Genomic DNA, 26,362 nt, shown 5'->3' on the forward strand with positions numbered 1-26,362 from the left:
TAACAATTTTATTTATTTTCACGTTTCACTCCTCCTTAGATGTGAATCCATATTAGATACTCTAAATGTTGGGGCTCTTTCAACATCTTAGCCTCTTTTTTTTTTTTTTTTAAATAGGAACACATAGTCAACTTTTGAAGATACGCTCACCTATTCGTAATGAGATAATCCTGCTCACTTTGCTTTCATCTTTGTAGTTATTAAAAATACTGACTTGAGAAGGCGGTGAATGGAACAGTCAGTAGGGATAAGCATAAGTATAATCTCAGAATATTCAGGAATGCTGAAAGGGAGAGTTAAGAGTGGCTCTAACAGCGCTCTTACAGATGTGTTAGTTGGCATGAGGTGTGTCTGTGACAAGTACATATGGAGCTTTACTGACTAGTAACTAACCTCCTCTTTTATTGTCACAAAACAATCTCAGAGGCTTTGGAGGGGAAAGTACTGGTGCTGCCGGTATCAGCTGTCAAATACACTTTGACTCAAGTAGGGAACTCCAGCTGCAAGCCAATTCTCACTTACTGGTTCACAGTAATGAGTGATGAAAAAGGGAAGAAATAGTCTGACAACTCAAGTATGAACTGAATAGAAATCAGAAGGGGTGAGAGGCAGAGTTTGTCTTATGCTGTCTAAAAATCGAAAGTTTCCTTATTTTTTTCAGGGTGCTGTTACTGTGCTTAGCTATGTTCTTTCATATAATCACATTATCTCTGTTTAATATTTAGTAGTACAGTTGTGTAGGTGCTTTTTTATTTTGATTTTTTTAAAATTACCATTGTATTCTGTTACATAGTGTTATTCAATTAACTGTCTTGTTCTGTGAATGTTGGGATATACCTTTATTGATTAAGATCCCAAAATATATTAACAGATATTCTGAAGTATTTGTACTTTTTTTTTTAGATCATTGAAGTTGGATTATGTGAAGTCTTTGAACTGATAAAGGAGACGAGATTTTCCCATCCATCCTTGTGTCTCAGGAGCCTACAAGCCCTACTTAATGTGCTCCAGGGCCAGCAACCAGAAGGCCTGCAATCAGAGCCTCCTGAAGTCCTAGGTAACACCACATTTTTGTTCCTCCATCTGTTACAGTATTCAGTAGGAAAAAAGTATCATTTTTTGTTTAATTAATATGGTTGCTAGTGCTTTTTTTTTTCTCTTAACTGACTAAGTTTATTCTGGAGTGTAAATTCCCTTATGGTGTATGTAACCAGTACTTCTCAGCATTAATCTTTTGTAGAACAGAAGTGTTGTCATGTAAAGGTTCATTTAAAAACAAACAAGTCGTATTTGTTGTTGTGTAATGCAGGGTTTCATTGAAACATAGTAAACCTGACAGTCTTACAAAATGTGATTCATTTGTTTTACTGAATCTATAAAACACTTGGTCTTACTGCAAAGAAGATAATTCTATAGTGAACTTCTATTGCAATCTACTGTTGTATTCTACAGCTTAGCTATTTAATGTTGTAATTTAAAAATAAATAATAAATCTGCTAAACAAATAGAGTAGGATAGTGAGAGCAAACTAAAACCATTTTCCCCTCGAGCCCACTTCTTCCTAGGCTCAGTTTCAATCTCAGTTCTTCTGCCTTCTAGCCCTACCCCAAGCAGCATAGGGGAATGAGGAATGAGGTTTGTGGTCAGTTTATAACACTATCTTTACTGCTTCTTCCTCCTCGCATTCTGCTACTGCTCCGGCCTGGGGTCCCTCCCCCAGGATACAAGTCCTGCACAGACTGCTCCAGTGTGGGGTCCTTCCCATGGACCAAAGCTCTTTAAGAACTGCTTCTGCATGAGTCCATTCACGGGCTGCAGTTCTTCAGGAATGCACTGCTCCAGCACGAGCCCCCCACAGGACTGCAGATGCTGCCAGAAAACCTCCTCCAGGGTGGGCTCCTCTCCATGGGCAGCAGGTCCTGCCAGGAGATCTGCTCCACTGTGGTCCTCCACAGGCTGCAGGGGGACAGCCTGCTCCACCAGGGACCTCTCCACAGGCCGCAGGGGAACTTCAGCTCTGGCACCTGGAGCACCTCCTGCCCTCCTTCTGCACTGACCTTGGGGGCTGCAAGGCTGATTCTCCGTCCTCACTCTCCCAGCTGCTGTTGCACAGCAGGTTTTTTTTCCCCTTTCTTCAATCTGTTGTCCCTGGCTTGGCTCTGGCTAGCAGCAGGTCTCTTTTGGAGCCATCTGGAGCTGGCTCTGATCTGACCTGGGGCAGCTGCTGGCTCTGCTCACAGAGGCCACCCCTGCAGCCTGTGCTTCCACACCTTGCCATGTAATCCCAATACACACAAAAATTAAATTTCTGTTCACACCCTGATTGGTACCAATATTCAGCCTTGCATATGATTAAAGTAATTTTCAAGCTTTTATTTGAAATGTTTATTTCTGAAAAATGGGCTGTGCTTCAATATGGATAATGTTCATAAAGATTAGACAAAGCTTGTGAAAACCTACACATCATCTCAGTAATGAAGTAAACTGAATAGGCAGGTAAAGTAACTCCTTCTGACTTGTCACTTATAGTAGTGTTCCACTGTAACAGGAAGACTTTAAGCTTTTTCATGTTCTTCCATCCTTGTGATTTTCCATACTCACCTTTCTCTGGGTGAAAAAGGAACGTAGAGTTAAGGTTGATTATTATAGCCCTATTTAAATGGGGGGCTGTCTTTTCTGCGTGGAAATAGGGTTAGACTTAATGGCTATGGGAAGATACCATGTAATTTGTAAGTTTAAAATTAATTTCCCATTGGTTGGCAAACTGTCTAGTATGATCTTGTGACTTGTCTGTTTAACTGCTGTGTTTTATCTGCAGAATCCCTGTTCCAGCTTCTTCTGGAGATAACTGTCCGTAGCACGGGAATGAACGACAGTACAGGACAGTCCTTGACAGCACTTTCCTGCGCTTGCCTCTTCAGTTTGGTAGCTGCATGGGGGGAGACAGGAAGAACGTTGCAAGCAATCTCTGCTATCCTCACCAATAATGGCAGCCATGCGTGTCAAACTATTCAGGTTGTGTAATAAAACTTTTCCGTATCTGGAAATTTGTGTAAATGATATCTACATGAATTCCAAAATGATCTGATACGTAAATTCAGTTAATTTTTTTCTCACTGTTTTTTGAAATAAGAGTAGGTATTTCTTAGTCTCTCTTGAGATGTAGAGAGAACAGAAAACAGAACATTTAAAAATAGGCATGTTTTTTAACTCACTTTTTGTTTTAATGTTTTTAGGTGCCAACCATTTTAAACTCTCTTCAGCGGAGCGTACAGGCAGTTTTGGTGGGCAAAATACAAATCCAGGACTGGTTCAGTAATGGGATAAAGAAGGCAGCCTTGATGCACAAATGGCCATTGAAAGAAATATCTGTAGATGAAGATGACCAGTGCCTGCTTCAGAGCGATGGTTTTTTCCTATATCTCCTATGTAAAGATGGACTTTACAAAATTGGCTCTGGATATAGTGGGACAGTGAGGGTAATGTCATTTCTTGTCTGATGAATGATAATTAAAATATTAGCTTTTAAGATGTCCCGTTGCCATTGAGAATCTTTTGTAACTTAGTAATGATCAGCTCTTTTACATTTTGTCTAATTTTTTCCACTGATTTCTATGAGAATTTTACAGCATTTTCCTACAGTTTTCACTTCTCAGTATGGCTGAAGATGTTGTTTAGATTATAAACGATTGATTAATTGTAGAATTGTCATTCTGATATTTGTTTAACAAATGGAATTGTCTGGTTTCCCAGGGCCATATATATAATTCTACATCCCGCATCAAAAACAGAAAGGAGAAGAAGTCTTGGTTAGGCTATGCTCAGGTAGGTGAATACTCAAAACATAACAAGCACCCTCCCCACCCTTCCAAGAGTAATTTAAGTAGAGAACGGCTTAGAGAAAGTTTACATAGATACTCTATTGCTCCTTTGACTTTATTTATAAAAGTTTATAAATATAATTATATAAATATATTTATATTTATAAATATAATTATAAATATATTATCATATAATAGATATAACACATAATATATAATTATATATAAATATAATTATAAACATATTTATATATATATTATAAAATATATATTTATATATATTATAAATTTATAAATATAATTATAATTATAAGGTTTCAAGTTATTGTGGAAAATAAGGAACATCTAATGGTATATAGAAGGGAATAATGAAGTGTCATTTATTTGCATTGTCACTGGAAGAGTTTCTTCAAGTATGATGGTTCAGCGTTTAAGTTTATGAATTGTGCAGTCACACTTACTTGATGTCTGCTTCTTCAGTAAAGTAAGTTGGTGGATGTAAAAATGCTGTTGCAGCAGAGTACTATAGCAAATGCTTATAATACCAATTTACAATTTTTTTTAAAACATTTGCAGTAAAACATAGAAGTGCTCTTTAGGTCATTGAGTGTGGATTGAAGGGTACATAAACCATAAGTAGAAATAATTGTTGATGTTACCCCAGGGAAATGTAAACTATATTTGGATGGTTTGTTTTTTAGAGTTAGTTTCTGGAATATCAGCTAACTTTTTTTATACCTTTGCCATTCATTATAGAAAAAGTTTTGGTGTGGGGGTTTTTTGTTTGTTTTTCAGAATCCTGTTATTACCACTGAGTGCTCTCAAAAAACAAAACAACAACAACAACAAAAAACAACACCAAACAACTAATTGAAAGAACACTGAGTTTGCTACATTTTTGTACTAATATTTTTATTGTATATTTACTGTTAATCAAGTGATCTCATTGTCCCTGTGTGAAACTAGGTATACACCTTACCATGCTTTTGAAGTGAAATTGTTCATTATAAATACATATTCTGTTATTACAGATATCACTTATATGATAGCTGATTTTCTTTAGTATTACGACAGATTATCAAAGCATATACTGATACAAATGTGTGAGGATGCATTCGTTCAGGAAACTTTTTTATCAGTTTGGAAAGGAATAGGATCCATACAGTTTCACTACATACAGTTACATATTTGGACATTTCTGCACATGGCTATAAATATATTTAATATTATTCTTTGAATGCTTGTACAGCTGTATGCATTCACACAGTGATTGTGCACAAAGATACTGCTAGTTGGAAAACAGTCAGTCTGGTGCTATATTTATAGGAAGATACGTAAGGTTCGTTTACTGCAAAGTATGTGACCATAAAAGAGGTGAGATGTGCCCACAGTCTCATTTCCCTTCAGTTGCTAGGTTAAGTCAGCTCAAGTTCAAGTGATTTTTCTTATTTCATCATGCATGTTGTTTCAGACTAAAGCTTTTCTATCTTCTTTAATGGTCTTTACTTATTTTTCCTAGTTTGTGTATTGTTTTTTTTCCTTTGGCTTTGATTAATGTATCCAGGAAAATTCAAGTAGTTTAGAAGGAAGAAAAAGGGTCGGATGTATTCATTCATTCAAGTTAGATTATCATAACTAGGGTCCGTGACTCTTTGGCAAGTGAATGTATTTTGAGGTTAGGCCTCAGTGACTACCCTGTGAAATGCATTCATTCTTAGATGGGTAAATCCCCACCTGAGACCGGTTGTGCTTCAAGCAAGTGCCAGCCAGTGTCAAATCTCATGGTGTGACACTGCCATTGTCAGAATTACTATTTAGTCATTATTCATATCGGTCTCTGGAACCCTCCTATAGGTGAATACTACTTTGCTTGGCCTCAGTCACATTTAATGAATATGTTCATAGGTGCTCTTGAGTAATCTTTTTCCTTTCATGTGGCTGCATTTATAGCAGAAATGTTCTCTAAATGTAAATTCCCTGACTGTGTTCCTACGCTGCTCCTCAGCATCTTTGAAGGGTTCAATACGCTTTGCAAGATCTAAAAAGACATAGGAGGAAAGTTGCCAGGTGCTTCTCATATGCATATGTGTGTTACGTAGAATTGTGGGCTTACGCAGGCTATCTAGATTAAGGTAAAGCAAAACATATTTGTCCGTGTTTGTTTGTGCACTCAAAGTTATAGCTGTAAATAATAAATCTCAAACCTGAGCTTTCAGGTAGGTAAATCTTTTTACTGAGAAACAACTAAACTGGTGACTAAATCAAACATAGACAAAACAAAAACAAAAAACTAAGAAACCCACATATGAACAGAGAGAAGATACTGTTTGGTATGCTAAAGTGTACTAAAAGATGTACTACTTCAATATACTTGTTGATGTGGGCTGCTGACCATGTAGGTAATTTGGGCGTGTTGAAGGTGTTCTACATATGGAGAAACTGGAACGGGAAATCATTAGTCCTAAATATGCCCCTTCACCTAGGTCTGGTTAGGAGCTGGGAAGTGAACAATATAATAGCTCATTTTATGTAACCTTTTGTGTCATGGCTGCTGTCACCAAAATCCCTATGTACTTTGGGGGAATCTCTTTCATGAAGAGCTTAGAAAGCTTGCAAAACAAGACTGTCCCTAGTGGAAGTCAAGGTGGTTAACTTACATTTTTGAAAAAATCTTCCAATCTTTTAATATACTTACTCATTAATGTTCAGTCTACTATGTGGGTCAATATATGCATCTTCTTCCTGAAATTCATGCAAATCTTTCACTGTTTTAGAAAATGGGGACAGTAACATGTTTTTTGCCATGGCTTTTAACTGTATTTTATACACATACGAAGAACAGATTTACTCCATGTCGCTTCAGAAGCAGTATGTGAGCATCAGCATGCTGATCACTGTGTGGAAAGTGTGGAGGGTGCCAAATTTCCAGTATTTGTCCAAGAATTTAATTATTGAAAAGAGAGTTGATTATCAAAGTAAAGCACATTTAATGTGAAATGTTTCAGAAAAAATTTACACAATGCCTAAAATAATAATTGACTCTCTTTCATTTTTGACAATAACCTTTGATGTATTTGAGATTATTTTCATACCAATGTGTATATTCTTACTTTTACCAGGGCTATTTATTATATAGAGATGCGAACAATCACAGTATGACAGCCATAAGAATAAACCCTGAAACTTTGGAACAAGACGGTACAGTTGCTTTGCCAGGTATGAACCTCCAGATTTGAGAAGATGGTTATAGTTTACTGTTTACATGCTGTGTATTTTCAAGCAGGCAGAAGAGAAATCACAATAGATTTTGAGATGAGAAAAAGACTGCTTTATTATGGCTTTGATTTGCTGCATTAGACCAGCTGCAGGATTTCATTCAGAGGTTTTGCATCTACACCAACTACTTGAAGAATATTGTAATTTTAAAAAAATGTATAGTTATCTCAATTTAAAGACTCCAAGAGCTTAGCTTCCTTCTTAAAGAATTTTTGTTTGTTTCTAGTTCAGGCTTTAATAATTTGGCTTAGGTATGACTTTGTTTCCAGTATCTTTTAAATGGAGGTAATCACAAACTATGACCACAGCCATTTGATTTTGAATATAGGCAGAAATATGTCTAAAAACCGAAGGAGACTAACGAACACTGATGGACCATGGTTTTAATGCTTCAATTAGTGTATTTGTTATTTATTTGTTTTTTCATAGGAGCCTTATAACTTGTGTCTCTGCTTAGAAAATTAGGATGTTTCTCCAACGTGTTTTAATGGCTTCCTGGTGAAACTTGTCTGTTAGCCACCCATGCAAACAGGCAGGGCACAAGAATATCTTTTTATCAAACAACGACAGGTTTATTCTTATAGATTAGAAGAAAGATTTTTTATTGCATCTTGGCATATATAAGGCACTGACTGAAACCTCTGAAAAATTCTCTATTCTCGTATTTCAAAACCAATATTTCAAAACCAGTTTTTCTGAAACAAAGTATGCATGTAGAATCTAGTCTGTGCAACCATTTGCATAGTCCTTAAAATGCTAGTGTCACTTGAAGCTGCTTGGTCTTTATGGGGATATATGAGAAATTTGGGTGAGAGCATGTTCAAGGACCTGACAAATTGCCTCGCAGGATTGTTTTTTCCACTTTCTTCACCTCAAGGCAGCTTCAGCCATTAGGGTCCTTTGAGGTCCTTAACTGTGTTATCACTGATCAGCAAAGTATTATTTTTTATGCAGGCCTTAAGAGACACTTGAACACATTTGAAGTCTGCACCTCAAAGCTGTTAGCTTTCTTTTGCAAATCTTGGTGAAAACAAGGGTCATTCTGCAAGACAGCCTGTTTATACTACAAAAAGACAAAAATTAAATAGAAATGTATTAAACCTTCAGTGCAAAAAAGCAAATCTTAAAACCGTGGAAATACCCCTTCAGAAATCCCTCACAAATTGTCACACAATTGTGTTTTGTGTGGTTTGTGATAGTGTTGAAGTGGATGCTAGATGTTGTCTGTAACTGCTACCCTTTGTACTTCAGCCCTTGAACTTTGCTGTCTTGCTTTCTGCACTTACACACATTTATCTCATGCTTAGTTATTATGAGCAGGTAACGGCCTTGTTCTTTTGGCTAGAACAAGTGGAAAGGGCTCCACTTCTTGTTATTTCTGTTTCCCATTAAAAGGAAAAAAAATGGAGGTGGGTGCAAGTATGTGATCTATCCTGAGGAAACCCGAGTATGTACATAACTCCAAATAGTAATGGCTGTCCCATGTCTCATAGCATGTTCTATAGTTCTGAAAAACCACACCGGATAGAACTAGAGGGCAGTGACCTTGCTAACAGCTGAACACGGATATGAATCCAAGTATTTCCTCCAAATTGGTGTGGTATTCAGATGTAGTTCTATCTGGAGTTAATCTCTTTCAAAAGCCCTGGTTGGTCATAACACATTTAAATAAGGCATTCGTATTTATTTGTAAAGGGGTGAGTAGGAGATTGGGTAACGTGATGAGGAGTTGATTGTAGCTGAAAGTCATGTGGCATAGAAAACTCTATGAACTGTGGAACATTATCTTCTCTTTTCTCAGACAGTAGGATCCACCAGCTTCTTGAAACTATAAACTTCTCTTTCAAAGGGCAGTCTTTCTGCTCTGACAGATGATCTAGCAAATCTAACAATGTATGTGGAACTACCAGACTATTTGTCAACATTCTTGCATCTAATGAATGCCTTTGCAAAGCTTCATACACTGTCTTTGAGCTGTCGATCTTGCCTTCCTAGTAGAAATATCATACAATAATCACCAAATTCTGTGATTTGCTGTGTGATTGGACCTGAATTTACAGAGGAGGTTTTCATCTTAACTGTTTCTTTAATGGTAATTCTCACTATGTACCTTAGAGAGAGGTTGCTGCATTCAGCTGAAGAAGTAGAAGGTTTCATTGTTCTTTAAAACTGCGTAAGTATTTTGGAACTAAGGGCTGTTCGCTTGGTCTGCATAGTACCACAACTGAAGGTGGAATCACAGAATAGGCAGAGTTTAAAGGCAGACATGAGGATCATTGAATCCAACTCCTGATTCCACACAGGGCAACGTCAGTGTTGAACAGTATATCTGAGAGCATTGTCCAAATGCTCCTTGAACAACGGACAGGTTTGGAGCTGTGACCACTTCCCTGGGGAGCCTGTTCCAGGGCCTGACCACCCTCTTACTGAAGAACCTTTTTTATAATACCCAGTTTGAACTTCCCCTCACACAACTTTAAGCCATTTCCACCTCTCCTATCACTGCTCACCAGAGAGCACAGATCATCACCTCCCTCTCTGCTCCCACTCATGAGGAAGCTGTAGATAGCACTGAGGTCAACCCTCGGTCTCCTCTTCTTTGAGCTTAACAAACCGTCTGCTCCTCGTAAGTCATGCCCTCTAGGCCTTTCACCATCTTTGTTGCCCTCCTTTGGAAACATTCTAGTATTTTTATATCCTTCTTATATTGTAGAGCCCAAAACAGATAAGCTTAGTAGTATTTAATAGCAGGCACTACATTCATGATACCTTGTATGAATATGGAAGGTGATTTTTGACAGTCATCTTCTCTTGGAGCTTTTGAAGTGGCTGTGACTAGCCTGTGTCTATAGTTAAGTTATGTAGGTAAGATGTAAGAACCTTCTGCTACAGTGCTCTCCAAACGGAAACCCTGAGTAGCTTTTCTTGATCCCCAGAAAAATTTCCAAAGCCATAACGAATGAATAAGACTACAGATGATCAGAAGAGCACTTTGCTAGCTGAGATACTTACATGGTCCTACTTTTTGCAGATGCTTCATTCACCTTCCATTTTATCCTCTCCCCATTAATACGATATTTATTGATGCATCTGGGTTATTTAATCAAGTGCTAATGTTTAGGAAGTCTTCTGAAGAATCTATTTTAAAAAGGCACACCTGTTCCCAGTTTCCTTTCCAAAAGAACCAGACAACTACATGAACAACTACCCAAAATTGTTGTTTACTGGGAGGCTTGTCTCTTCGATAGTAATGACTCAAGAATTAGGCCAAACAATGTAATATGGATCAAGTGATGGCAAGAATATCCCGTTTCCTTGACAGTTACGCTTGTGTTAGCGCATCATATGCCATTCAAGGGATCTTAATACTTACCTATAAGACATCCAGCTTCCTGTAGCCTTTCAGAAATGTCATTTAGATTATTTTTGGAACTTCAAGCTATTGACAACTCTTTCTGTTACATTACTAATACCACTTTGCAGCATAGAGAATAAAGTGAACTGACTTCAGTCATTAAATCTGAGCTTAGTGTTGAGAGAGCAGTATTTCAAATTTCAGTGTATATGCCGTTCTCCATCCTGCCTGATGCTTACATACATTGTGTTTCATACTTGTATGTGCTCTGCTTTAGGTCTGTTACTTCAAGATGTGAGAATTAGAGTAGGCCACCTAACGCATATTTTATTCCTTGTAAGATATTTTATTGGACTAGACAATATAGCAGGAAATAGTAAATAATATTTTGGATTTGTAAATAGTTCTTCAAGTATGTTTTTTTCAGCTGTATTATTTTTATTAAAAGTACTTTCTCTACCTACTTTGCAAAAACTAACAAATTTGCTGATTATGCTGGAAACATATTGTGCATGTTTCATCTAGTGTTAAATCTGCTAGATAAACTGACCGATACTGGAACTTTGTTTAGGTTATTATGCAGGTACTTAGAGCATAAAATAGTTGTCCTATAGTATTTTTGGGAGAGGCCTCTTTCCTCTGTGTAATCAATGAAGGAGACACTTTACAAGACACAGAATCTCCCTTGTTAGTAGCTCCATCAGCAGAGCAGGAATAGAAGACATTGCATAGGGGTATACCTCTAAACTTGTAGAGAAAGTAGTCGTCTTCTTTTTTTCTTTAATGTGGGCAGAATTCTTTCCCTACCTTTTTTCTTGGAAGTGGCCACCTGTTTTCAATAAATGCATGATACATGCAAGTATAAGTCTTACAGTTTTCCAAAAAGCGCTAGATTTTCTCCTGATGAACAATGGAAAAACAAACGATGAGAAGTTCGATTCTCTCAGGTTCATTTATTTCAGTAGGTTTTATATGCTGGACTTAGTAAACTTTTATTAAAGATAATGAACCTTGCTTAAAAAAGTCTTTGGGGCATGGGAAAGACTCCTATGCAAAACCGAAAGTTCTGTTACAAAAATTTAGATTACCCCTCACATGTGAATAGTAAATTATTTTACAATTAAATATCAGGGTAACCTCTTACATTTCACACAACAGAAATAGTTTTAATAACTTGTAAAGGGACGGAGGAGTAATATATGTAATATATAGGTGAGAGAGAAGAGATCTAATAAAAAATCATAACACATTATCGGGACAGTATGTTCTCTTTGTAGATCTAACTAGAACTCTTGTAGTTAGACTGTAGTGAGAGTAAATTAAGTGGAAGCAGAGAACTGTGTATATATGTTAATATTAACTAATCAGCGCACTCCATATTTCACAGATTGTCATACTGAAGGGCAGAATATCCTCTTCACTGATGGAGAATATATTAATCAAATAGCAGCATCTAGAGATGTAAGTGTTATATATGATGGGTAAACTATTTTTATCTCACCTAATTGCTTTATTTTACAAAATGTATACAATTTCATTTTTGCTTAAAGTTTGGCTTTTTCTTAGCTAACACATCTAAGGAAGAAATCCATGTAGCTAAAGGTAATGAGAAACTGCCATGTATGTGTATATTCACCCAAGTTTGATTTGTAATGGAAATCTTTCAGATAAGTTTTAATAAAACTTTCAATAAAACTTTAAGATAAGTTCTGGGAAAAAAAAATATGGCTTTTTAACATGTTCTTCTGTAGGGGCTCTGTGGGATAAGCTGCTTAGTGCAATTTTTATCTTAATTTCATTTCCTGTAATTGCTTTGGTACTTGTTGGAGAATTGCAGACAGACTTAATAGAAGAAGTCGCAAAAATAGAAGCAAAAATAGAAGAGGTACCAAAGATACACTACATTCCAGTAGAGTTTATATGAAAATTGACTACTGGCCAAAGCTGTGGAAACCCTAGTAAGTGCTTCGATGAGAGGCGAAACCGTGTTAGCTGTTGTATATTTTCTTTGGCAGGCAGTTATTGCATTCATAGTTCTGGACTGGTCACTGTTTACTGCCCATGAGAAAAATGTAATACACGGATGGAGCAGGACTGGGGTGGGGCAGGGTAGACAACAGATACTAGACATGCATCTGTAAGGAAACCAGTATTAACCAGTTTCCCTGTTCAGACAACTTGTTTTTAACATGGCCAGATGAATGTACTTGTAAACAGAAACCTCTTTTAGCTACTATTTAAATAAGTCATCCTTAAACTGCACTTAGAATTTTGAGTTATGAACCAGGAGGAGTTGAGGGCTTAAAGTAAGGTTACAAATCATTGTGAAAGCAAGAGTTCTGTGGTGAAGTTGGAAGCTAATTATTTCTATATCAATTCACTGTTTTCGTAGCAAATTCGAAATATTTTTAAGGTCTGTCAGATACTTCTCTTCAGACCATTCTGTACCATTTTCTTCTTTTTTCCTCTGTACTAAATGTTACTTTATCTGTGTGCCATCTGATAATTTGCTCTGATATACGATTATACACTCAGACTGTGAAAAGTAAATCAGTGTATTTATTGTTCAATAAAAAAGTGAATATTTTATTTATTACAGGATGGCTTTGTAGTGCGAATATTTGCAACTAGTACTGAGCCAGTACTGCAACAGGAACTGCAGCTTAAGCTTGCAAGAAAATGCTTACATGCCTGTGGCATCTCATTGTTTGATCTGGAAAAAGACTTGCACATTATCAGTAAGTCCTGTTCTTTGAAGGTTAATAGTAAGCTAGTAATTCAAATAAGACTGAAACCCTGCCCTTCCCTTTGTTTGCCTTTATTATATGAAGGAAGGTATAACTCCATTACAAATATCAAGAAGTATGAGGTTTTTGAAACAGCTTAAACACTGCTTGACTCATAGTAAGCCATACAGTCATTTTGAACCACAGTCTTTCTATCTTTTGCAGTATTTTCCTTTAGTTTATAATTATAGCATTGTTTGAAACTTAAACTTCATCACAGGGCTCACATAACATGTATTTAAGCTGTACAACTCCTTGCTGTGGGTCGGTGTTTATGAAAGTTAAAAGGACTACTGGCTGGATTCATGGAAAAGGAATGCATTGAAAGATAGATACTAACATATTTGGAAACCGCCTTTGTGTCAGAATTTCTGAGATGGTAAACCATTGGTATCTATGAAGGTAGTTTGGAAAAGTCACTTGGCATTAGCTTTGTTTTTTTGCTATTTTAGGTGACTGCTTTTGGCAGAACAAAAGGATGTTTGGCTACATTGACCTTTTGTCTGACCAAGTGCAGTTGCTCTTACATTAGTGTTTTTTTCCTGTTTGAACAACTCCACCATGTCTAGCCCAGTAAGCCTTCTGGCAGCAAAATTTGTTTCACTTGCAGCTTTCTTAGAACCTTTGTTGTTACAAACTCTCCCTGATGGAGTTAAGTCCATACACTGATCTGTGGAACTGCGCGGTAAAACTGACTGGCTGTCTGCAATCTTCCTTGCACAGGTACAGGGTTTGATGAGGAATCAGCTGTCCTTGGTGCTGGAAGAGAGTTTGCCCTTATGAAAACTGCTAGTGGAAAGGTATTGAAAATGTTTTGTAATAAACAGCAAGTTGCATCAATATATTTCTATTTTTTAAATTTAATTACTATTTTCAACAATTTCTTTTTGCCTTCTTAATATGTTAGAATGAATTTATATGACTGTATTTAAATAAATTTTCAGAGTCCTCTTTAAAGGGAAAAATGCAAATAATTATTTGAAAACATAAGTAGATGAAGTTGGAACCCTTGGGTAATCTGTGGCTTACTTGTTTGGTTGAATTTATAGGAATTTCTACAGTCACTCTTACTTAGAGACAGTGTGGGGTTTTATTTTATATTAGAGGGAGAGAGATTAGCTTTTGTCTACAAATGATGTATTAGCACACTTGCAAAAATCTTGACTTCCTCATGACTTTCCATAAGCCATCTAACAATAGCCGTTTATGTCTCAGTCTGTTTTTTTCAGGTCCTTCAGACAATTATCATGAAATTTCCCCCATTAGAAGTTTTTGGTTGATTTTAAGTCATTTGATACATTGATTCTGCTTAGTAGAGACTGTTTTTCAGAGGTGCTTGCACATTCACTGAAATTTAGAAATAGTTTTGCTTACTTTCACTATGACTTTTTGACATTATTTAATGTGTTTGTATGTCGGTTTGGAAAAGTAATGTTATTTCACATGTATAAGCATAGATCTTTTTTTTCCTGTGCTCAGAATTTTGTTGCTGTATTGGAATGAGGCTTTGTTATGTTCTCATCACAACAGTGAGATTCATGAAAATAATCACATATAAGCTTAACTATTTTTTCCCAGTAAAATTTAATAATACGAAACCTAGAATTTGGTCAAGCTAGAACTCTTCAGACTATAGGAGGAGATAAATTATTTTGATCTTCAGACTGAGAGCTCTCTTGAAGTTAAAGTCAGCAAACTTCCTAGTTTTGGTCCCTTAAGTTGTGTGTTTAAGCATAAAATACACTGTATAAGACATAATGAAAAATGGCTTTAAGTGCCTACATATGTTAACACATCCATTTCATAGTGCTGTCTAGAGGAGGTCTTTTGTCCACATCAGTCATTTTGTATTTGTTCAAGTGACATGTTGTGTTTTATGTTACTGTTCACGTGCTCACTGACCTGATGCATTTACTGAAAATAGGTTTTATATATATATATATTTAAGCATATTATATAAGCATATATATTAGCATTCATAGAAAATTTGTGGTTTTCATTATTTATATTGTTTTTATACCCTATTGCTTTTACAGAGACATTTCTCTTAAATGTTTTTAATGCTTAGTTTCCTCTTAATAGTTTCTCTTGAACAGTTTCTTCTTGTGTATTTAATTTGTAAAGCCAAACAATTAGATACTAAAACTATCTGTTTCTCAGTAGAATGCATATTTCAAACCAAGCAGAATCCAATCAGGATGTTTCTCCCATTAAATCAAAATTCATGGGTTTAGGATAGAGATAGTTATATCAGGAAAAGTTCCATACATTTTGAAATGTGGTAGGCATTAAATACAGTGCAGCTTCAAACTGATACATGTTGAAGTGTTGTGGTGTAACTTCAAATGTTATACTGTTTTTTTCCTAGATTTATTATACTGGCAAATATCAAAGCCTTGGAATCAAACAAGGTGGACCTTCAGCAGGAAAATGGGTTGAACTACCAATCACGAAATCTCCAAAGATTATTCAGTTCTCTGTTGGACATGATGGTTCACATGCCTTACTTGTTGCAGATGATGGAAGTATATTCTTCACAGGTTCTGCTAGTAAAGGAGAGGATGGAGAATCAAGTATGTATTAGGTTTGCTTGATCAGTAGTTGATAAAAGCCTGTTAACTACTTTTTAATTTCAAAGGAAAATTGTTAACATTTTCCAAGAACTTGAAAGCACGCCATTGGTAGAATTATTTTATGTAACAGATACATTTTATAGGAATAGTTTTTGAGAGTTGTATTGAAGTAATTACCACATACTAAAGGGATTTCGGGTGTGAGCACAGCAGCTAATTTTGTGAAGTTATGCTTTAAGCAAAAATTGGATATTTATGAAAACTTCACTCTTGTGAACTTTGAACTTCCTTGTATTTCAGTAAAGTTTTCCAATGACATTAAATATTTCTGGGTTTGAATTTTACCCCAATAAACAACCAGCATCACTGTTTCTCTCAGCTAATGATGTTGAACTCATTTTTAGCACAGTTTGGATTCTGTGGTGGGAGTGCTACTTTAAAATTGTTCTGATAAAAGTCAGTCATATGTTCAGTCGAGAGGCCATGCAGTCTGTCTGGGAATTTGTCTGAAAATCTGAAGACCCAAACTTTTGCCTCTTCGCTGTTGTTTTAGAGAACTTTGTAAACTGGTGTTTTGCCAGCTGATGTTTCTCTATTATGGAGAAATTATAGAAAAATAATACAAAAATAACGCCCAAAATTAAATATTTCACTTTTGGAAACAGGCTGTTGTGTTAGTTTGTGTGAGATTTAGGTGGGTTGGGGAATGGTAAAGACTTTAATAATACTGGAATTTTTGTGCCTCAGTGTAGTCAGTCAGAAATATCAAATTCAAGTCTTTATGCAGTACTAGATGGTTAGAATTTAAAATAGAATTTTAAAATAGATTTCAAGTGTGTATGTGTGGGTGTATATATGTGTATATATGTACAACATGAGGTTGGACCCAGCTTTATCTCAATTAACTGTATAGTAGTTTTACCTTTCAATGACGCTGTTAACTAAAAATCATTGGGCTCCATGTACAAGGTATGGCATAGCTCATTTTGAAACAAAACACATATAGCCTAGTGTTACTGTGAAAGATCAACTACATGGACAGTATTCTCCAAGAATGTGTATTTTTTCCCATATGACATAACTAAAATACAGGCAAGAACATTTTATATTATAACATAGTTGATCATGCATGTAGAGGGGATTCTTGAACGTGCTCAGGGGACAGGAAGTTAGTATTACTCCTGTATAAAAATCTGTGGATAACAAACATGGTATTGGCCGCAGTAACCTTGTAGAGTTTTAAATGCAAATCTACTGAAAATTGCATGGAACAAAATCGTATTTCTTCTTCAGTAAATTTAGAGTAAATTTAAGAGATTTAATCATTTTAGGCAAAAAGATTTCAGAAAATATATTTAAAAGCAGAAATTTCAAGATTTCCCTGGGCAATTATTTGGAAGTTACCTAAATACAAATGATTCTTTTTGTTGTATTAAATTAATCTACAATTTCGGATGAAACAGAAGTTTAGGACTTTGAAGTAAATTGCTGTCACTGCTTTTGTTTGAGTAACGGGAATTGAAGTGGATCTCAGCACTAGGTCTTTTTACTGGAGAATGTGATCAGGAACCTGATCAGGCTATTCTCAGTTCTTTTAAAAGTTCAACTGTATTCAGACTGATCTAGTTGTCTTTGTCACTCTGTAAGTTGGCTTAGAGTGGATGTGCTCAAACTTTACAATTTTTTTCTGATTCCTTTTAAACCTAGGCAGGAAGATATGGGTTTCTGCCTGCGAAGTGCATGTACATGTTCTCTGTAGAGAACGTTAACTGTTAGCAATTAAAGGTAGCTCTCAGTTCTCTGACTTGGGTGAAGTTCATAGGCAGGAATAGTAGCTGTTAATTGTTTTATCTGGTCTTTAGCTGTTCTTTTATTGTTTTGTTTAAGGACAGAGTGCAAACAATCTGGGTGGTTTTTTGTTGTTGTTGTTGATTTTTAATAATTTTTAGTACTTCTCTTTTCTCCTTATAGGAATCTGTTAAGACTCAACTGTTTTTAAGTATCATTTTAATAAACAGGGAATTTAATATTTTTCTTTAGAAAATAACAACAAAACTTTTAATTGTATAGCTTACTTTGCATATATTGTCACATATTTTTCTGAGGTGGCATTGAAGACTTTTTAGTATTTTTGTTTTTTTTGGACTACATATTGCTTTGTAAAGCTCATGAAGTATGAGGCTAGTTCAGTGTATATATAATAAAAAAAAAGCATGAAGATTCATTACAAGGATATCAACTCATGACTTTTTTTTTGCAATTGAATTTTGAGAGAAACCAGTGCAATCCAGTAAAAATTAGACTGGGAGATCATATAGATGGATTTTTTTCAGTAGTATTCTGAAAACTAAACCCTATTTAGAAAACAAATGTTATTATGTATTCAGAGCTTTCTTGTAAAATGACATGTACTTTATTAATTTATTTAAAGCTAAAAGCAGACGGCAGTCAAAACCATATAAGCCTAAAAAAATCATCAAAATGGAAGGAAAGATTGTGATATCTACAGCTTGCAATAATGGAAGCAGTTCTGTAATTTCAAAAGATGGAGAACTCTACATGTTTGGAAAAGATGCCATTTACTCTGATAGTACAAGTAAGCTAATATTTGTCTTTTAAATGATTTCTTAAATAGAGTAATTGAAATTAGTTTGAAGTTTTTAGCCTGTGGAAATGATGTTTGTGTGTTTCTTACTCTCCTAATAAATTTCTGAATTTCTGCTGGTTCAGCCAGATATGACAGACGAATAGAAAGACAAGACAGAGTTTCCTTAAGCTCTGTAAAAATATATAGCAGCACCAGGGACAAACTCCCAAATGAATGTATCCACTAAGGGAAAAAAAATAAAATCAGTTGTGTTCTTAATATAACACTTGACAGCCACACAGGAAAGTCAGAAAAATGAGACATATTATGGACAAAGTCTGCAGGAAACCAGGCCTTATAAGTTTCTCTGTGCACAAAATTGCCTGTTTTGATTTTGTTTATGATCCTGTACATCTCTATTTAAACAAAATTTTAAAGAAATAAAGCCAATGGGACTATGACACCTTTAGAATTGTTTTATAAAATTAGTGATTTAGGGCAGGGTTTATTTTAGTTCTGGCTTTTTTCTTTTTGCAGTAGACATGGTCTAGGACTAATGCTCTTTTTACTTCTTACTCTAGCACTTGTTTTCCTTATCCATTATACTTCTGCCTTAGTGTTAATTTAATAATTGTCAGTATTCATTAGCAATTGTGTAATACTGCAGAAGTTTTCATCTCAAGTAGAAAGTGCAATAAACCACTCAACTATTCTGTGTCATATAGGTTTAGTAACAGATTTGAAAGGCCACTTTGTGACTCAAGTAGCCATGGGCAAAGCTCACACCTGTGTGTTAATGAAAAATGGAGAAGTTTGGACATTTGGTGTAAATAATAAAGGACAATGTGGAAGAGACACAGGCTCCATGAGCCAGGGAGGAAAAGGTGAGGAACCTAGATTTTTCCTTTTGTTTCGTATGCTGGAAAATATCACAAGGAAAAAAGCATAACTGTATTTATTTAAAATATAATTGTAATACTAATGCTTAAGCACATACAGTGTACTTAAAAAAAAAAAAACACAACAAAGCAGGCATGCACAAATGCTTCTGCTTCAAAAACATTTGGTTTTGTACATTCTAATAAAACTAGCTTTGTAAAAAATCTCATTTACTTTTGTTGGCGAAAAAGCTTTTCGTTAAAACAACTAATAAAACCAAACCTTGTTATTTCTTTTCTTAGTTGTAAAGGCTAGATACATGCCCCAGCTCATGCTTGGAAAAGTTTCAGAGGTGTCGTTATGCTGACTGAGCATACAAATCAGGCATTTGTAGTTGTTCCTTTTAAAATCTGATCTGTGAATGTTCTTCAGATCTTTTTCAGTAGCCACTGCTGAGCTCTGAAAACAGATGTTTATTCTTTCAATATCCCAATTAGGTTTTGGAGTTGAGAACATGGCAACAGCAATGGATGAAGATCTAGAAGAGGAACTGGATGAAAAAGATGAGAAGTCCATGATGTGTCCTCCAGGCATGCATAAATGGAAGCTGGAGCAGTGCATGGTGTGCACTGTATGTGGGGATTGCACAGGCTATGGAGCTAGCTGCGTTAGTAGTGGCCGTCCTGACAGAGTTCCTGGAGGGTAAGCAGACGTGCGGAAATAGACTTACCGTAGTGGGTTGAACAGGTAAAGCATGTGTTGAATTCAAACTGAGCTGTTGTGTTCTTAAACTTCAATCTAAGATAATATATTTAAACAGGTATGTGCTTTTAAAATCAGAAATAAGTGAAAATTTTTGTAAATAGCTTGTAATGGTTGTAGCTTATTTAAATGCTTTTTAAAAATTTCTTTAGGGTGTACCTTTTGCTTTACTAGAAGCTGTTGAATATGACCAATAGTATAGATTGTCTCTTGCCAAAAATGTCTCTTGAAAGGCACTTAGAGAACAAAGCTCTTATCAGACATAGTCAGCATGGGTTCATGAAGGAAAAGTCCTGCCTTAGTAATTTGATCTTCTATGATAAGGTCACCCACTTAGTGAATGAAGGGAAGGTGTTACACGTAATCTTTCTGGCTTTCAGTAAGGCTTTTGCTACTGCCCCTTATAGTGTCATTCTGGGTAATTGTCCAGCTGTGCTTTGAACAGGTTCACACTACGCTGAGTGGTGAACTCGCAGAACAGCAAAGTGCAGAGGGTTATGAATAGGGCTACATTTGGCTGGTGACTGATCACTAGTGGTTCCCAAGGGCAGAATTCTAGGGCCAGTTCTGTTCAGCATTTTTATCGATGATCTGGATGCAGGAGTTGCTGCAAACTTAGCAAGTTTGCTCGTGATACCGAACTGGGAGGTGCTGTTGACTCTGTAGGGATGAGAGGCCTTACAGAGGGACCTAGATAGAGTGGAGCATTGGACAGTCAGCAACAAAGGAAAATGCTGGGTTCTGCACCTGGGACGCAGTAATGCTGGACACAGGTAAAGACTGGGAGATCAGTGAACAGAGAGCAGCCCTGCAGAAAGGGATCTGAGTGTGCTAGTTGACAGCAGGCCCAACAGGAGCCAGCAATGTGGCCTGGCAGCCAAGAAAGCAAACCGCATAGCCAGCCAGTCAAAAGAGGTGATTCTCCTGCCATATTTAGCATCGTTGTGGCCTCATCTTGAATATTGCATACAGTTCTGGACCTCACAATATAAAAATGATGTCAAGATGCTTGAGTGTGTCCAGAGGAGGGCAGCAAAGCTGATAACGGGGCGGGAAGTCATGGAGAGGCTGAGGACACTTGGGTTGTCTAGTTTGGAGGAAAGGAGGCTCAGAGGTAACCTCGTTGCCCTCTGCATCTTCCCGAGGAGCGGAAGTGAAGAGGGAAGTGCTGGCCTCTTATGTGTGGTAACCAAGGATGTGCCGTGAGGGAATGGCACAAAGATGTGCCGGGAGAGGTTGAGACTGGACATTGGAAAAATACCGTGAGGTTGGTCAAACGCTTGTTTGACCCAAGCACCTAGCAAGGTTCTTGATTGCCCAGGCCTGTCAGTGTTCAAGAGGCATTTACATAATGCCCTTATTAATATGCTTTAAGTTTTGATTAGCCCTAAAGTGGTCAGTCAGGCTGTTGGACCTAATGATCTGTGTAGGTCCCTTCCAATTGAACTATTGTATTTTACTTACAGAGCTGTTGGCTACAGGATAACCTTTCTTTGTCCTATGATGGAAGATTTTATCTTGGTCTTCCATTTGATTTTATCTGTTACTTCAGGTTTGAGCAGCATAAAGGACCACTGCTTTGCACATTGCCATTACTTTCTTCAGCATTGCATGTGCTCACTGTTTCCCTGTTTGTGTTTTCATGTAGTGTGCATTTAATTAAACAAAGAAACATTATGCCGAGAAGTCAGTTCAGGTGTGCATTGTCAGTGTATGCTCCCAGGCACCGTGCAACAGCATCTAGGATATAAACCAGTTATACTTTCTGTTTATCTTGGGAAGAATTACGTTATTAGTTTGTTCTGTTTGTGAGCATGTATGTTTTAATTACCAAGGCACCAATAATGCATGAGAATTAAAAGTGTTGATAAAGTAACTCTGTTTGCTGCAGAATCTGTGGCTGTGGCTCAGGTGAGTCGGGCTGTGCTGTTTGTGGCTGCTGCAAGGCGTGTGCTAGAGAACTGGATGGCCAGGAGGCAAGGCAAAGAGGAATCCTTGATGCTGTAAAAGAGATGATACCTTTAGATCTCTTACTGGGTAAGTGATATGAAATTAGGAAGATTATTTTTATTTTTTTATCTTACTACGATTTTTTATTTCCAGTTGAAGTGGGGTTTTTCATTTGTTTCCTTTGATACTTCTCTTTGTACTCTTTAAATAAAATCAGTCCTATTGCTGACTTTTGAAATCTGAGTTAGAATAACAGGTTAGTGTAGAAATAGATGTTCCTTTCAGTTAATACTTTTGCCTGCATTTTATTTTTTTTGTGTTGTATGATAAAAACTTTACCATAACTTATGCAGTTCTTTCCTCGCAAATTCTGGACTTACATGATAATTTTAGTATAAGAGTGTTAAAATGGATAAAATATAACTTATCAGGCAGATTTATTTATAGTTAGTGTAGCAAAGTGGGATCATTCTGGTAAGTGAAACATTTTAAATTTTTCTTTGCTATAGATATGAGTGTGCCATTTTGACCTGTGTGGTTGGGATACTAAGGCTGATCCTACAAAGTTGTTCTTGCCCATTTTTGATAGCTTGAGTTTTTCTGTGATCTTATTTGGAGACATGGCAAAAGATGGGAAATATAATTTCTTGAGAAATTCTTTTTTCTCAGAATTTTTTGGAGTAGGTATGTTGCCGGGAGTATGGAAATTACTTAAAAACGCACATGCACATAAGGAACACCACCTTAAGTCTTTCCTTGTTCTAAGATCTGTTATAGTAGCATTTTTAATATTATATTCTCTCTACTTACATCTAGGCAGTTACAGATTTTAGGAGATTTTGCTAGGTCCAACTTTTCTTCCTTTTTTATTTTTTTTATATATTTGTTTTTTATATTTATTCTTTCTTCCTTATTTTTTTTAGATTTAAGTAGGGGCCTTAATCCTGCATAGAAGCAGTATCTGATACAGAAAAGGAGTGTAAAACAATCATATGCTTAAGTTAAAATATTTGTGCATCTCACCAATTTTTAAATTTTTTTTTTTTGAAAAGTAGTCATCAAAAATCTTATGCTATAATTTGAATGTGAGTTTTTTTCCACATAAAAGTTAACTGGAGTGTTTCTCTTGATAAGTTATTCTAACACTAAGGACCCCCTAATGTTACAGAAGTAGATTTATGCCGTATTGCACTGACAGTGAATGTAACAACAGCATCTCTGCTTAACAGCTCTATTTTCATGCATGACCAAGGATGAGTTAAGGTTTTTGTGTTTATCCCTGCTTTGCTAACTCCTCTCCTAGCAGGATAGATAGCTCTTGGTCCTGTGTTGGGCTTTGGCATAGTTTTAAGGTGAGGGCATTGAATTGATTAAGTCACATTTGCCTGGAGAAAAGTGACAGTGCTTCAAGGTGCATTGTTTTATCTGATATCAGGGCCACAGTTTATATATGTATATAAAATTGCTACAATTTCCTGAAGAAACATGGAAAAAAGGCAGTGCAAACAGCAGTTCTGTTGTTGTGTGCATTCAAGGTGATCCATGGTACAAAAGTACTTATCAGTACATTTTGAATTCGTATTAAATTAGCTAGTTGTTAAATAAGTCAGGATTTACATACAGATATATCCATGTGTTAAAGTAATCAAATGTTTCTTTGTAAGGACAGAGCATATGGTGCTAAAGCATTCTTAACCATGTCTTAAAAACGTTTTAAATAGACCAGATATTTGTATAGTTTAAGTGATTTAAATATTTTAAAATATTATTGACATTTTATTTTATGATTGTTTATGTTTGTCATTTGTGTTTATGTTTGTTAATAAACCGTTCTGATTTTTTTTGGGGAAAAATTGAGATAACTGTGATAACAGATAACTAACCATAAATATGTAATATGCTTGATAAAAATTATTAAATACTAATCAGTAATGTTGAAATTGTGGCAGATTCATGAAAATCAAAATTCAGAGAAAAGGTCTAGTACTCTTAAGAAATATTGCTCATCTCCTTTTTTTTTTTCCCCCCCTAAATATTTTGTAAGAGCCACATAAGGGACAGGTAGGAAGTTGGCTTCAGTTTCCATTTACTAAACTTCCACTGGGGTTTATTACTCTCATAATACATAAAACTATCTTTAAAAATTGTTTTGTTTTCTTAATCTGTGTAGCTGTCCCTGTTCCTGGAGTGAATATTGAAGAACACCTTCAGTTACGGCAAGAAGAAAAGCGGCAGCGTGTAAACAGGAGACATAGACTGGAAGAAGGAAGAGGTAAGTGACTTAGTGATGAGAGGCTTGAATAGTCCAAGCAAACTTACTCTGTTTTCTAAGAATGGAAATTAACTAATTTTGTTAAGTAGGCTGATACAGTAATCAAACGCAAATCAGAACCTAAAAAACTAGCTTATGTTATTTAGCCTTCTTTAGGAATATTGGGAGAAGTCTATGCATTTGTTAATGTGTATTCATTAAAATTTCAGTGGTGAAGAGTAGCATTTTGTATTAATTTTATGTAGTCAATTTTCACTTTTGTTGTTTCAAAATGGAGTAATAATTATTTACTGTAAATGCTTAAACTGTCTTTATACAGAAAGACTTAAAATGTCTGCAAGCTTGTCCAGTGCTCATTTTCTATAGTATGAATTATTTATTATAAATTATTAATGAATTTTTGTACTATAATAGTAAGCAAGATTTCTTGGTTTATAAAATGAAATTTTCTTTATTTGAATAGCCTGAAATGATCCAGTACACTGATGAAATTAAACAACAAACACTTGATCATTTCAAAATTTTACTGCTTTCTGTATTACCTACCTCAGGAATTATTGTTGATATTCTAAACAAACAGACTGTGTTTAAACAAGATTTCAGCACTGTTCTTTTTTTTAATATATCTCAGAATCTTAATCTGTTAAATAATTAAAGTTGAGAGATTTTAGATTGATAGAACTCATAATATTTTAGAGAAGCATGCTGATGTGGTTGGTAATATTATTGTGCGCTGGGGAGAGGAACAATTTTGTTGAAATTTTATGGTGTTTAAGCTTCTGCTGTGTTAGTAATGCTACATTTTGATTCTGTCACTAATGTCTGATTTGTATTTTTTATAAATAACTTCTTTTAAGATTTAGCTAGTTTTTTTTTTTTTCCTAAGATATAGTGTGCATTGTGATCAAACTTACTTCTTAGAGTCCAAGCCAGTGAACCTTGTGGGGCAACTTTTGGTTTTATTTAATTTGCCTATAAGAAATTACTAGCATTATCACAAGTAAGGAACATGGAAAAAGAGAGCCTACGGATGTGGAGTATAACAGAATATTTTTCTTTGAATCTTTGCAATTAATTTTAGCTTTGCGGTAGAGAGGGGGAAGCCTTTATTTTTATGTCTGTGATATTGGACCTGCGTGCTTCTGTCAAATATTAGGGACAGTTAACAACACCTCAGAAAGGTAATAGTGACAGAGCCAGAAAGTAAATTTTCAGTTGGAGGAAAGGGGAAGAAGAGCAGAGGAACACTTCAGAGAAGACCAGAGCAACTTGTCCCTTTTGTATGCCATCTGTCTCTTAAAAATGTTCTGAATCTAAGTCTCAGATGATCAATATTAGGCACGTTGTTATTGTTGGTTTGATAGGTGTAGGGGGCTGTAGTTAAAGTGATGTTGCTTGTTGCATGCATCCAAGTTACCTGAATCAAAGAGCACAGACATTGCATAGCTCTGTGTATATTGGAGGTAGTGGGTATGTCTAGCTGGAAGAGTGGAGATTAGTCTCCTGTTTCAGTTCAGAATGACTTAAGTAATGAAGCTGGGAATAGTGTTTCACGAATACCTAGAGAAGTCTTGATTTATACAATCAAGTGTTAATCAGATGAAAAATTTGGTGTTTTGTTGTTTATCCGTCCAAATGCTGTAGGTTTCCATGAATTGGTGGAAAGAATAGCACCGTTCTTGAGAACTGATGTTGCTCTTCTGTTTTCATGAGAGAGAGAGACATGGAACATTTAAATACCTATTGGATACTCATTTTGGTTTGCAAAATGTTTTGCAACCTGAAAAAACTCAGTTATACCAATTCTAAAAAGAATAAGCAGGCTGCTTAGTATACCCAAAAGTTTTAATATTTGTGGATCTCTAACTGAACAAATCCTCACGAGCTGAAATAGCTATTTAGTGAGCCAAAGAAAGGTTTTAACCTTTCACTTCTCTGAAAACTTTGGTTGATTGCTTAAAGGCCAGGTTAGCTCTCGTAGAGGCCTTCCTTCAGGTAGGTAGGATTTTGTTAGGATTATGATTTCTGGGTTTTGGGTGTTAAAGTATGGTATTTGCTCTCTTATGCAAGATCAGGGAGAAACAAAGCATGGATAGCTTCT

The 26,362-nt window shown here is 35.9% G+C and overlaps 1 protein-coding gene across 2 annotated transcripts in view; it reads left to right on the forward strand.

Moving 5' to 3' along the window:
• Positions 1-26,362, forward strand: part of MYCBP2 (MYC binding protein 2) — a 196,503-nt gene that overhangs the window by 37,013 nt on the left and 133,128 nt on the right. For both annotated transcript variants that reach the window (XM_050708276.1, XM_050708273.1), the window contains exons 4-17: positions 904-1,057; positions 2,819-3,015; positions 3,237-3,479; positions 3,754-3,825; positions 6,941-7,037; positions 11,840-11,913; positions 13,052-13,190; positions 13,962-14,038; positions 15,607-15,811; positions 18,243-18,407; positions 19,124-19,282; positions 19,775-19,979; positions 21,931-22,076; positions 24,160-24,261. In XM_050708276.1, the coding sequence (XP_050564233.1) occupies positions 904-1,057; positions 2,819-3,015; positions 3,237-3,479; positions 3,754-3,825; positions 6,941-7,037; positions 11,840-11,913; positions 13,052-13,190; positions 13,962-14,038; positions 15,607-15,811; positions 18,243-18,407; positions 19,124-19,282; positions 19,775-19,979; positions 21,931-22,076; positions 24,160-24,261 (2,035 nt within the window). The remainder of the gene's footprint in view (positions 1-903; positions 1,058-2,818; positions 3,016-3,236; positions 3,480-3,753; positions 3,826-6,940; positions 7,038-11,839; positions 11,914-13,051; positions 13,191-13,961; positions 14,039-15,606; positions 15,812-18,242; positions 18,408-19,123; positions 19,283-19,774; positions 19,980-21,930; positions 22,077-24,159; positions 24,262-26,362) is intronic.

This window comes from Cygnus atratus, chromosome 1 (assembly GCF_013377495.2).
Source record: "Cygnus atratus isolate AKBS03 ecotype Queensland, Australia chromosome 1, CAtr_DNAZoo_HiC_assembly, whole genome shotgun sequence".
NCBI classification, from domain to species: domain Eukaryota; kingdom Metazoa; phylum Chordata; class Aves; order Anseriformes; family Anatidae; genus Cygnus; species Cygnus atratus.